General features: G+C 44.2%; 1 protein-coding gene across 2 annotated transcripts; it reads right to left on the reverse strand.

Moving 5' to 3' along the window:
- Positions 1-1,371: 1,371 nt before the first annotated feature.
- Positions 1,372-11,254, reverse strand: LOC108930857 (short coiled-coil protein B). Of its 2 annotated transcripts, none has more exons than XM_018746337.2 (4): positions 11,075-11,254; positions 2,161-2,268; positions 1,984-2,064; positions 1,372-1,638 (listed from the first exon to the last, which is right to left on the reverse strand). In XM_018746337.2, exons 1-4 carry the CDS (start codon positions 11,136-11,138, stop codon positions 1,496-1,498), a joined length of 396 nt encoding a protein of 131 aa, XP_018601853.1. In that variant the 5' UTR covers positions 11,139-11,254; the 3' UTR covers positions 1,372-1,495. The 2 variants fall into 2 exon arrangements, with proteins under 2 accessions (XP_018601853.1, XP_018601854.1); XM_018746338.1 differs by having other exon boundaries at positions 2,197-2,268; positions 11,075-11,252.
- Between the last annotated feature and the right edge of the window lie 2,308 nt (positions 11,255-13,562).

Below are 13,562 nucleotides of genomic sequence, written 5' to 3' on the forward strand. Positions count from 1 at the left end.
AACCAGCAATGACAAAAGCCCTCATGTGCATAGGAAGGTAAAGTTACTCTTCCATCACTCTTCTTGCCTCTGTTGGAATACCAATAATGAAGAATATAATATTTCTGAAAGAAAAAGCATTTTTATTAAAACGCAAGTGTCAAAAATGCAACACAAACTATACAGAAGTGTGACCAGTACTGGATGCATCAGCATGTTACATATACAAGTTATTCAATAGCAATTAAAATTTAAATAATGAAATAAAATTTACACAAAGTGGTGCAAAACATCACACATTTCCTTTTTCTTTCCCTTTTTGCCCCACCAGCAGCAAACCAGATTTCACCAGAATGAACAAACTAATGTAAAATGTTTATTTCAAAGGTTTGCGATCAGGAGAAGGCTTTCAGGAATTGTATCAATACAACTGCAATCATCTTTTCCATTCATAGAAATAGATGGTAATACATTTGTGTGTTTTGGAACACTACCACCAGTCAATATTTCCAGAAAGTTATGTACCAATACAATGTTCACTGGGAGCAATGCCCTGAGTTTTCTCCTGTAATTTTTTTCTTTTTTTTTTTTTTTTTTACAATTTTTAGGCCACATTAGGTTTGTGGTTTAAAAAAAAAATACCACAAGGAAGAAACCAGATTTACTACAGAATCATCCCTGTCAAGCTGACATCTTACCTATTGTGCTTCATTGGTGCAAAACTCTTGTCCAGTAATCAGTCTTTCTTTTGGAAAATAGCACATTGTTTCCATTATATTAGATACTGTACCATTCATTGCTAAATTTGGCCTGAACAAAATTCAGGTTTTCTTGTTTAAAGAATTTCCCTCCTTACAGATTTTCACTGGCACAAATTTACCCATGCTCAACATATGAGTTTCAGACCAACACACATGTTTTTAAACCTATTTTAAAAAAAAATAAATAAAAAATTAAAAAAAACCACTGGTGAGTTTAGACAAGACTGAATCAAGATGCTTCTATTCACTTTTTCCCCCTATGCTTCTGATTCAGCAGAAACATTGCTATTCATAGACTGGATGTATGAAAATAGACACAATGACAGTTTTGAATTAGACAAGGAAATACAATGTTGGTTAAGGCAAAGTACAGCGAGGATTTCACTGGTTTGGTGTTGAGAAATTTGCCTTTGTTCCTCATATAATTTCACTAAAACAAGATTTGCCCATTTACAAAACACAACCATTACAGTAAAATAAATACAGTAAAATAGTAATGTAAAAGGCAAACCTTGCACTGATCATGTTTGTTTCTCTTGTTTCTGTTTCAACACCAGAAGAAAGAATTGTACCTACTCATTGTGAAGATGAACGTGACCGTGGACAAAATAGTTTTACTCTTTTTAAAGAAAAAAAGAAACCTGATCATACCAGGAAAAAACTGAACAAGCTTGACAAGCATCTTGCTTGAGAGTAACAACAGTGTAAACATGGTTGTTGCCACCAGTGACGTGAGAGATTTAGGAACTTGTCCCTTACTTCCGTTTGCCTTTTGTGTCGGTGGTCTGGAAGACACTGGAAGCCGACATGAGGTTCTCGATGTACTGTCCCAGCACCTGGTTCTCAGACTTTAACTTCAGGTTCTCTTCCTTCACTGCATCCACTCGTGCTGAAAGGTCTGGGGAAGGAAACGAGGGAGGTGTTTTTCCCTTTATCCACCGGCGGAGCACACTAGGCCTTCAGACAAATACGTCGTAACCATGTCGATGTCTTCTCTGAAACAACGTTTCGATTGCTGACTCAACAAACGGCACCGCTGTGTGTCTACAGACAACATAATGAGTCTAAAGTGCATCACCTTGGTTTGACATTCAGTTGATAAACAAAAATCATTAGATAGTGAAATTGCTCAGATGGGAAGTGTTCAATAAATAAGATTCACACAGAGGGAGAGGCAAATGGGAATTCTGGGTAAAGGCATTGCACGGTCAGTATAAACTTGGGCTTCGTTGGCAGGTCTCACCCTCCAGTGTGTGTTGCAGCTCTAGGACCTGGTTGATGAGCCGTGTTTTTTCCTCCAACTCCGCCTGATTCTCCATGTCCCCTGGGCACACATGCAAATGCAGCTTCATCTCTAGGCATCACAGCTACATCATCATCGTCATTAATATTATTAGAGTGGAGGCTCAACTCAACGTGCCTTGAGTGCTCATTAAAGACCAGCAAGAGGATTTACCATCCATGTCAGCGTTCATGGTAAGATGCTCGTCTTCCTCTTTTAAATGCAGGGCTGCAGCTCGACTTTCCCCTGGAAAAATACGAAACAAAGCTCACGAATGTGCAAGTTTAAGTTTACAGAGACAGCAGCTCACATTCCGGTGGCCCGCTGACTTTTCTCTAATACGAGCCCTTCAATAAACTTAACACAAGACAAGTAGAGTTCACCGAAAATATAAACTCAGATGGCAGTCAAGACGTGTGACTCGTTGACACCAATAAGGCTTAAAATACAATTAAGTGATCTTTAGAAGAAGCACTCGGAATCCGAAGGTTATAGGTTCGAATCCCACTCCCTGCTGCCCTTAAATCACTTGACAGGGAAAATGGCCCAGCCGTGGGGTAAATCAGTGCAAGGAAGGCTGTATCATGAAAGCAAGACGAAAAAATTATGACAATAATAAGTAACAATGATAATCATGATTATAATAAATAATAAATAAGCAGGACGAGGTGAGACCAGCGCGGTTCCCAAAAGTAACAAATTAAATGAGATGATCCTTTAATCCTCACCGCCTGTCAGTGCCAGTGCTCCTCTTTACGGACAATAAAATATCCCCTTACTGTCTGACCTGTACTGTAAGTAACCACGAGAACAACCGTTTCAGCTGCATGCGAAGAGTCCTAGAGTCAGTGTCACCTGGACTAACGGGGTAAAATTGCGGTACTTTACTCCGTTAACCGAACGAAAACCAACAAGCAGCTGCGGCCTCTTCTGCTCTCCGCGCTCCTCCACAGGCACGTGACGCCTTAAAAGACGCCGCGACTCGCACAGTTTCTCCCGCATTTGTGTGTCTTTCACTAGCGGGTGGCCTGGAGGGGACACTTACCCTCGAAAAGCGATGTTTTCCGTTTGTTTCCGCAGTGGGGCTTCGCGGGGTCCACGACACTGTTTCTAGGCCTGACGTAATCACCCACTTCCGGCTGTCACGAGGGGCAGGTTCCGCTCTGCCCGCCAGGGGGCGGCAAAGAATGGAAAAGTGCACTGCTTAAACGCCTTGTTTTAGTTTATAGTTATTTTATTTTAGCACGCTTACATTCTATACTTATGTAGTCCGTATCGTAATTTTTCCTGCCTGTATTAATAAAGTATCCTTTCCTATGTACCACGTTTCAAAATAGCAACATAACACAGAAAATGTGTAGGCTACGTGTGCAAAATTATGTCCTTTAGCCTGGTCTATTTTTCTGCTTATATTTATTCTTAAACACAAGTGTGTTCCTCACATCATTTACTTGAGCTTGCCGTTTGGTGTGCTGCACTGTTGCCGCTTGCAAACATTTACACTGATTACAGTAGCAGAAATGGAGAACTCGTTGATAACATTTGTTCACTTAGCAACTTACAATCATAGGTACTATGTAGTGTTACGAGCCCACACATCTTATTCACCGAGGTGACTAAACACTGCTAGATACACTACTTACAATGGGTCACTGATCCATACATCAGTAGAACACACGCACACTATGAGGGAACCTGAACAGCATATTTTTGAACTGTGAGAGGAAACCAGAGCACCCGGGGGAAACTTATACAGACACAGAGAGGACATGCAAACTCCACACAGACTGAGCAGAGACTGAACCCACATTCTCTCACACCACCCAGCTACTACAAGACAGCGGCCCTACTCGCGTGCCACCACGCCACCTGTATAGAACCCGATAAGAGCAGTCATCACCGCCAATGTTGACGCCAAGTAACCCTTGACATCTGAAGTATGGTCGTCATGTTCTTTGTGATGTCATCAGACTTCCTCAAATCAAGGTTAAATGTACATTGGAGTCTTTTTTCTGTTTGCTTTTATATGTGTATCAGAAACCCCAGCGCTGAACAAATATTCCGTCTAACATGCGCTGCGCCGTCCACAGTCTCTGAATCACAAAGGAGATGCTGGCATCACTTGCCATCACCTGCTCCCTTTCTTTGGGCATTAGGCTGCCCAGTTAGACATCGGCCAGGACCGACCCAAAATCCGGACTGGGATTTGATCACATTCCATGTCTATGGACCATCTTTCCGATGCCAATGAATAGCCTTCTCACTTAGAGCAGAGAACCAAGAAGACCGTTCTGAATGACTAAGTCCATTCCAAGTTCACCCCGGAAATCACCCTAAATGATGCCTAATATTAGAAAAGTGTAGTATTAATATTAACGGCTGGTTGTGTAGTGGGAAGAGTTAGTGCCTTTGGACCCGAAGGTCATGGGTTTGATTGTCACCTCTGACTGTAATACTCTCAAGCAAGGTATTTACCCTAAATTGCTCCAGCTAAAATAAAAAAAAACTGTTTAAATGGGTAAATAACTTAACATTGTAAATTGCTTTGGAGAAAAGCACGAGCTCAATGAATCAATGTGGAAAATTTAATTAATGATTCAGAAAGTAAACTCAGGAAGATAGTGTGCTTGGACTGCCTCGAAAAAGGCTATACATCACATCAAAACAAATGAATAATAATTAGAAAATTAAAGCAGCGTGGTTCAGGACAGAGGATGTAAAATGCAAGCAACCACAGAATGCCAGGCTGAAACTGAGAAAGTGGGCACATGCTTCACAGTCTCTCTCGCACAAACGCTTGGTGCAATTTTCAAATACAGCCTCAGTTTACTGCACAGGACCAAATACCCAGACCGGATAAAAGAAAATGCAGACCGATGATGAATTAAACGATATTAACAACTGCAGACCGGAAGAGTGAAAACTCTGATATTGGGAAACCAAATAACAGAGGATGAGTGTATTTCTAAAGTCTGTTGCATTTCAGTGAAGTGTACTGAGACTATGCCGATATAACCTTGACAACCGTACTTTACCAGATCTATTCCAATAACAAATCCAGCTGCGTAAGTAGGTAAAAAATTTCGGTGTTAGTTTTGAACGAAAGCATCAAGTCAGCCACTCATGATAATGATACAAAGCACAAGGATCTATCCACATACATCCAGAAAGACACATGTTGCATGCACAGCTTTGGTCAGGAACCCATGGACGGTGTGTAACAGTGGCTAGATGCCAGATCTTTGTGAGGTTGCCATCCTGGCAAAGCGTATCCACGCACCCGCTGGTGCACTAGATTAGTTACTGCAGAAAGATCAGAGAGCGGATGCACTCATAGGCCACTTGAAGCACGTCATGGGGATGAAAAAGATTGGTGACGGTAGCGCAAAACCCTGAGGATGATGTTCTAGCACCTGCAGGTCTGTTCCTTACATCTCGTATGTGCCGAGTTTGACAGCTGTGTTGCCCCATGAATATAATGCGGAACAAAACTGCAAGCAGGCACCAGAAGCTGATATAACAGGGGCTTGATGCCGTGAGCATGTCCAGGGGAAAGAGGAGAAGGTGGTCAGTGTATATCTCACTTCGTATGTGAGGCACTCCTGCGGAAGAAGTCATAGCAGAGGTTGCCTTTGTCCAAGAACCACCATCCCAGCAAGCAGTTCACTGAACAGCTGCTGGTGTAGTGATTACAGCTTCTGCCTTTAGACCCAAAGGTTGCAGGTTTGAATCCCTCTCCAGCTGTAGTACCCCTCAACAAGGTACTGTTCCTGTAGAATTGCCCACCTCTATAAATAGGTAAATAATTGTGTGTAGCTTAACATTGTAAGTTGCTTTGGAGAAAAGTATCAGCTAAATGTAATGAATGTTGCCAAATAACCAGGCTCCTCTGAAGCTGACTTGCAGAAAATTCACCTGTTATGTATATTTTTACAGGTGTGGGAAAGTGCAGCTGAAACCATATTTAAATAAACTGTAATACTGATGTCTGAATTTGTATGAAAATCAGTTTAAAGGATTATTGTGCACCTAATCAAAAGACAAAACTGCTGGTTTTCCTATTGAGCTGATTGAATTGTGGCTGAACACAAGTGTTAAGGTGAGATGGGACCTTTTAACGTGGGTAGCACAGTGGCAGAGCGGCAGTGCTGCTGTCTAACAGCACCTTGGTGATGTGAAAGGACATGGGTTTGATCCCTGCTCAGTCTGTATGGAGTTTGCATGTTCTCTCTGTGTCTGTGTGGGTTTCCTCTGGGTGCTCTGGTTTCCTCCCACAGTTCAAAGACATGCTGCTCAGGTTCACCCACAGTATGTCAGTGACAGAGTGAGTGTATGTGTGTGTTCCACTGATGTATGGATGAGTGAGCCATTGCAAGTAGTGTATCTAGCAGTCTAAGGCTTCCGGTGCTCTGGTTTCCTCCCACACTCCAAAGACATGCTGTTCAGGTTCACCCATAGTGTGTGAGTGGCAGAGAGAGTGTGTTCAGTGTGTTCCACTGACGTATGGATGAGTGACCCATTGCAAGTAGTGTATCTAGCAGTGTAAGTTAGCATGGTGAATAAGGTGTGTGGGCTCATAACACTACACAGAGTTCATTGGAAGCTGCTTTGGAGAAAAGTGTCTGATAAATAAACAAATGTGAATGTCACCAGCTGCACTGTGTCGTCTCTGCAAATCTCTGCTCTTCTTTTCCAGCTGCAGTTGTTGTGCTAAACAACAGGGGGCGACACAGCACATATGAACCTGCTGTGTGAACAATGTCATGTTTCCCAATGAGAGCAAAACAAACAGATTTATGGAATAATGTTAAGACCACAGAGAAACTGGTATTAGTTTTCTTTCAGTTTGTTTTTTTTATTATTCCCAGGTTTGAAACAGCTGCTGGTATTTTCTTTTCCCTGCTTTTTTTTTTTTCTTTTTTCTTGCTGTTATGATTTTCCTCGTGTTTGTGGAAAGTCTGTCCTGCCTTTCGACACACACCCATGTGTTGGGCATGCCTTGTTGCACTTTACAAGACCTCTCCTTGAAAACCACTCGAAATGCTGCGCGACGCGATCATTTTCCCTTCACATCCACTTACGGCGGAAGAGCGCCAGATGTTTTGCGGCGCTGCTGAGGACAGCCTTTTTTTTTTCAGAATGCCTAAAAGAAAATTCCATGTTTTTCCTCAAAAACATATTCCGAGCAAGCTGCGCGCTGCATGTGGACATGGTGAGCGGACAGTGGCTGTAATGACCCGATTTATGGGCCTTGGTCAAACTCCGGCCCCTCCCCGGCCTCGGCTCTAAAAGCCACGCGGAAGCTCACCCATGATGCCGCGCAGCAAATCGCCAGCTCTGCCTGCTTTTTAAATTCATACTGCAGCGCTATAAATTTGACCTGACAGGAAATATGGGTATGGGAAAGTAGGTATAGCTCCTTTCTTTGAATACTAATCCGCTGTTCCGTTTGGGCGACGGGGCTGCCTGCAGCGGTCTCTGTCAACCAGAATGCCATCTCCAAGGCGTGCAAATTCATAGGTATTTAATCTCCGTCGGGCTGACATTTAAATGCGATTATTGTAATTCTAAATTTGTTTTTATCGTGGTCGCAGGAGACACCAAGACAACCATTAGCCCCCGTCCATTTTTTTGCGCCACGCAGAAGGACAGGAATGCGGAAAGCACTATTATAACAAAGATCTGTATTCATGTTTATTGTGAGCGCACGTGTTTGTTTTTATTGGTTAATTTGCTGTTTAGGCTGCGACTGTGCACTTTGTAAAGTCGATTATTTCAGAGGAGGGGTGCATGTTGAGGTACCGGGTGCAATGCACGACAGCCGAGCTGCTCGTGGGACTTCACAACTGGCAGCCCCAGGGTACAGTTGTGACGTCCCTCGTGACGCACCTGAAGGATCCTGACGAGACTTTTAAATCCTTCTAGGGGGTCAGGATCTATACACTTGTCTCTCTTTCATTAGGAATCATTCTTAAATGTACAGTGTAGGAATGAGATCTTTCATTGGAAAGAAGAAGGATGAATATAAAACTGTTACCATGTAAATCCTCTGTAGAAATACCACGTTTCTTAAACTTTAAGGGTGATGCGACTGGTAGCACCGGTCCCTCGCGGCTCCCGAGCCGCGTTATCAAATCTGACTCGGTCTTTGTGGAGTTTGCACGTTCTCCACGGGTTAGTGTGGGTTTCCTCCAGGTCTTCTGCTTTCCTTCCAAGGTCCAAAGACGTGTGTTCCAGGTGAAATGGCGACTCTAAACTGAGGGTGTGTAACAGACCTGCGGTGGATTGGCACCCCTTTGAGGACGTAACCCGCCTCACGCCCCATGCTTCCAAGATGGGCTCTGGAGCAGCACTTAGTGATGGCTGATGAAGGGATGTTGTGTTTAATGGGATGCAGATGGATTTCGTTCTGGACACGACACTGAGACTAGTAAATACAATACTCTAAGTCACATTAACTATCCCTCAAAAGGAAGGCTTGAGGGGTGTTGATTTGGCCATTGTATGAATGACTTGGAAATCATTATAAAGAGTTTCAATTATGAGCAATATAAAGAATGCAGAACTTCGGGCGGAATTTGGAACACCTTAATTACACTAGAAGGAAACAGTTCCGGATACCTAATCTGCACGCATTAACCTCGCTGCTCTGGAAACCTGGACCTGTCTCATTAAATCTCGCTGCTTGTGATCCAGTGTGAGATGCCAGCTCATCGTATGGTCACTCGTCCCCAGCAGCGACGACCAACTCTGACCAACCCCCCCCTTCATGTACTTTTGGTCTATAATTCCACTATGAAGATCATTCTTATTTGTTACTGAGAGGTGTCTTATAATAAGAAAACACAAGTGCTGATTGTTTAAGGTTTGTGTGATTTGATGCTTTGGTCTTCATTGTTATTCTACTGGTGATTTGTCCATATGGTTCTTTTTAATGTTAAGTGTTGCATTTATTTTTCTGGAGGTCACTGGCAGCCAAAAATGAATTTGGCTGGAGTGCAGATCTTGGCCATATTGTTTATAAACAGGAAATGTTTGCCACTTTGAAGAGACAACGATTTATTTCAATGACATGCTTCAGGAAAATTAAAAAATAATCTAAATGGCATGAACTACACTTGACCTTCATTTGTGAAATTGTAATTCTGGCATTAAGGATCTTGATAAACACAACTCGCGTCTTAATTTCAAAGTATGCCGTTAAACAGAGACTCCTGCCTTTCTTATCTACTGTATTCAAATTACCCTGCACTGATTTGATAATATAAATCACATTTTGCTGTATATTTAAGCTACGTGTATGGCACGTTCTCGTTAATGTGATACTTCACTGCTTTGGCGCCACGCATTTGTAGGAACGGCGTTAAGCAGAGTGAGGCAGCCCCCTAGAGTGAGAGTGATATGTTTGTAAGAAACTGAAACGATAAGCTAACCAAGAATCCCCGCCCAAACCAGTGTGTACAGTGTCTCCGGGCTCTATGCACACATCAGAATGCAAACACTTGGGGTTCATGCTTGGTGTGTTGATGAACCTCAACTCCACAGCCCTGCAGAGACCAAAAATATGGGGAAAATCTCTCTACTGACTGACCGCACTGCGGCTCACAACCCGTCACAGATGGGGAACCCGTGTGATCCATCAGCTTTGCGGAAAACGGGGGCGTTTGGGCCGGTCCGGTGCGTACGCGAGACACCAAGTCGGGTGGAAGTTTCAATGCGAGACAGGCCATGGATCTGCCAGATGTTATAAGTTACAGTCCAAAGTCCTATTGATGCAGTTTTGATTTTTTTTCCTCTCCATTTTTGATGTCACCCATAGCCTTCACCGACACACACGGCACCTTTGCAACTCTGACTTCTCCGTCGTCACACTGCAGAAGAGAGCGAGCTGCTCTGACTCTTGCCCATCTTGGCCGGCGGCCATCCGTCACGCTGCGATCACATGGCCAGGAGAGCGGTGCGCAGCCAGCAAGCCGCACGTGACCTCAGAGGTGCATGTGACTGTGCGGCATCTCCATCGGGAAGAAAACAATCGCAGCTCTGATGGAGCCGCTCGCCGCGGCAGACGGAACCGCGGCTCTCGGATAAAGCGGGACGGGCCGCGGATTTATGTGTAAGCGGCATGCCTGGAATATTTGCACGGCTGAATTTATGGAGGTTACATTGTGAGCGCGGCGCCGCAGATAAGCCATGCTCTGTGTCCCCTCGTGTCAGTCATCCCTGATGAAGAGAAGACTACTGTGTCGAGTCTCGGGATCACTTCTGCGGCGGACAAAGCCGCTTCACAGTGGATGCCCCACTCTTTACACTGCTCTTTACACTGCTCTTACACTCTCTGCTGAACTCACTGTTGTATAATTATCCACCTTCTCCAGAGCTTCATGTTTAACCTCATTTCTCCTTCACAATGCTTGACATTTCGAGGAAACAAGGAGACCACAGAAGCACAAGTGTGCTGTTGACCGTTTCCCTTTTCGCTGGAACAAAGCTCCCTGCTCCCAGAGCGGATCGTTGTGATTCAACAGTTGGGACCGGAGCGGCCTTGCTGGAGAAGCATGCTTCCATTTTTAAGGCTCACCGTAACTCTGCAGGCTTTTTCCCCTAAGAACATAAACCCGACACGTGCCTGTCAGATCTACACACAGGTCACCAGAGCTCCCCCAGAGCCCCACGTCCTCCTGGAAGAGTTTACTTTCTTTTCTAACCTTCCATCTTTCCACACGTTTCCCTTGCCAGTGGCTCACAATGAAACACCGTCTACGAGAACGTTGAAAAAGTTCAATTAGTCTTGGTTCTGCCGCTGCAATATATCTTTTAAAGAAAACACTTCTGGCAGGACGTACAAAGGACCTCCTTCACATTTGTGAAAGGCCATATTCCCTGTTCACTTGCTGTGCTCTTTTTTTCTCTCTTGTCTTTCTTGGATTTTGAAAGCCTTCCTCTAACCCCCCGAACCATTAAAATTTCCAAGGTGAAAACAACCGCTGGGCTTTGCCTTTGCATCGAATGGAGAAACTTTGGTTTGCACACATTTTTGTGATTCCAGTCTTACCTGAGTCATCTGCCAGGGAGATGGTTGTAAAAGTGCTGTCCTCCTCATCTGCCTCTGCCTCCATGTCTACAGGGTGCGTCCTTCTGCAAGAACGAGCGCGGCCTCGCTGTCCTCCGCTTCCCTCCTTCGAAGTGCACAGCTCATTCCTCCCGGCCTCTCGCTGTCGTTTAGATCGTTTTGAGGGCTCTTGTCAGATCACTCCCACTGAATTATTCAAATCCCCGGGGATGTCGGTTACCTGTTCTACCTGAACAGCAGCTCGGGTGGCACCGTCGCCAAGGGAACGGCAGCGGTGACAAAAACAAGGCTTAGAGGCGGCGCAGCGGTAGGCTCCTGACTATGGACTGACTGCTGGTCACAGATCAAAGTTCAGTGCAATAAACAGTTAAAGGAAATCCTGACACATGTGTCGTAAAGGGATTTCTTCACCTTCTGGGAAGGGTGTGGAAGTGCAAACTGCGCTTACTGAATGGAGAGCCCGACAAAAAGACAGGGAAAATCCTTGCACGTAGTCACGTTCTCATTTTTCAGAAAGGTGTCTGACGAACACGAGCGCTCAGGCTCAGTCAGAGGTGAAGAATTTAGAGTTCAGGATTTTGTGCTGTCAGAAGCTCACATGCAGCCTAAACAAGGACCTCCAACTGAAATTATGAATTGAGTGAATGTAATAGAGCAGAGTTTCTTGGCCGTGGCGTGGAACCCTCTTCAGTTGCAGTGTGACAGAAGACATTAAAAAAACACAGGAGACACTGGGATGTGTTGCTGTGGAATAGCGAACTGTACATCAGATATGACATGGAACAAAAACACAAACATGCATGAAGCATGGCGGCACAGCGGGTAGCACTGGTGTCTCACGGAGCCTGGACATGGGCTTCTTCCCCACTCGCTCTGTGTGGAGTTAACATGCTCTTACTGTGCTTGCAAAGGTCTCCTCTCACAGTCCAAGGATGTGTTTCCAGTTAATTGGTGACTCTAAATTGTCCATAGTTTGCGTGAGTGAATGAGTGTGTTTCAGTGCTCTGGAGTATTGATGAACTAATGACTGTAGGGAGTTTAGTGCAGTGTATCCGGATGTGTAAGTCACCTTGGACAAATGAGGTGAACTAAATACTACATGATAATCATTGTCCATTTCTTTGGACGAAAGGGACTGACAAACGGGGGAAAAACGTGAACGTAAGATCACGGTCAGCAATAAAGTGAAACAACCATTTTCTGTTTTAATTTAAAGCTGGATTCTTTTTCATTGTGTACAAGGTCAAAAGCGGTGTTTATGCCGACATCCAGAAATTTGGTAGTACTTAGATATTTTGATATATGCCGCAGCATTTCAGGAGGGGGTTCATTGAGACGTCTATTCAGCCATGTAATGGTCTTGATCTTAGTGTCACCTGATCCAGGGTCCACAATCACTATGCAGTAAAATGAAATAAGTTCCTTGGCTTCTGTGCAAATTGAGGGGATTACATACCTCTGGTTATATAATATAAATCCATGCCTATATATATTCAACAAGCAGGTGTTCACCATGTTTCAGCCGTATGCTGAGAGCAGTGCGAAATGAATGTGGTGCGGTCTTGTTTTCAGTTTCCCCCTCCTCCCCTTACCACCTCTCATTAATTCTGTCCTCCTCCCGCAGCAGTTATGAGCCTCCCCCTCCCCCTCACGGCAGAAATCAAAGCCTCCATATCAATTAGAGAGTTGAATTTCAAATGCCTCTTTTCCAAGTGCAACACAAGACACGTTCTCCTGCACTCTCCCCGCTGCCATGCGGAAGAGGCGCCCATCACCATATTCAAACGGCTCTTTAGTTTTCCCGTACACTGAGCCGCAATCAAAGGCAGCGGAGAACCACTTTATGGGCGCCATAGCTGGAAGGAAGGCAGTTTTGCAGAGTAAATATGTTTCCATCGCTCTGTTCCTTCCATGAGGGATGTCTCAAGTTTGAGTAAACAGGCACAGTCGAGATATTTATCTCTCTCGAAATGCTGCTTTGCGACTGAGCGAGGTCATACGGAGGTTATGTATCACATCAACCAAACGATGACAGGAGCATCTCACAAATATTCTATAGTGCCAGATGTCCAAATGAGACCATAGGGCTTCTGTTTTTACGTGATCATGAGACCATGATGGCTTTGTCACTCTAGCAGACCCTGGCCTTCAATATTCACTGCAACTTGACAATGTCTACAAGCTATAATTGGATTTTTAAATATTCTTCAAGATAAGTGAAGGAGTTGATGTATAGATTGGTGAGAGGTTATGCCTGAATCATTATCCTGCCAAGGAACCAGTGTCACATCCTTCCCCCCTGACCAGGAGCTCTATATCCAGTAGAAGAAAAGCAAGAACTTTGCAACTGAACATGACCTCCTTTGACAACCACCAGAAGGATCAAGGGGGTTTATACATTTACATTAATTCCTTTATCTGACCCTTGAAGGGATGTGCAGCTCAATAAACGAACCTGCATTTCACAACA

The sequence above is a fragment of the Scleropages formosus genome, chromosome 5 (genome assembly GCF_900964775.1).
Source record: "Scleropages formosus chromosome 5, fSclFor1.1, whole genome shotgun sequence".
NCBI classification, from domain to species: domain Eukaryota; kingdom Metazoa; phylum Chordata; class Actinopteri; order Osteoglossiformes; family Osteoglossidae; genus Scleropages; species Scleropages formosus.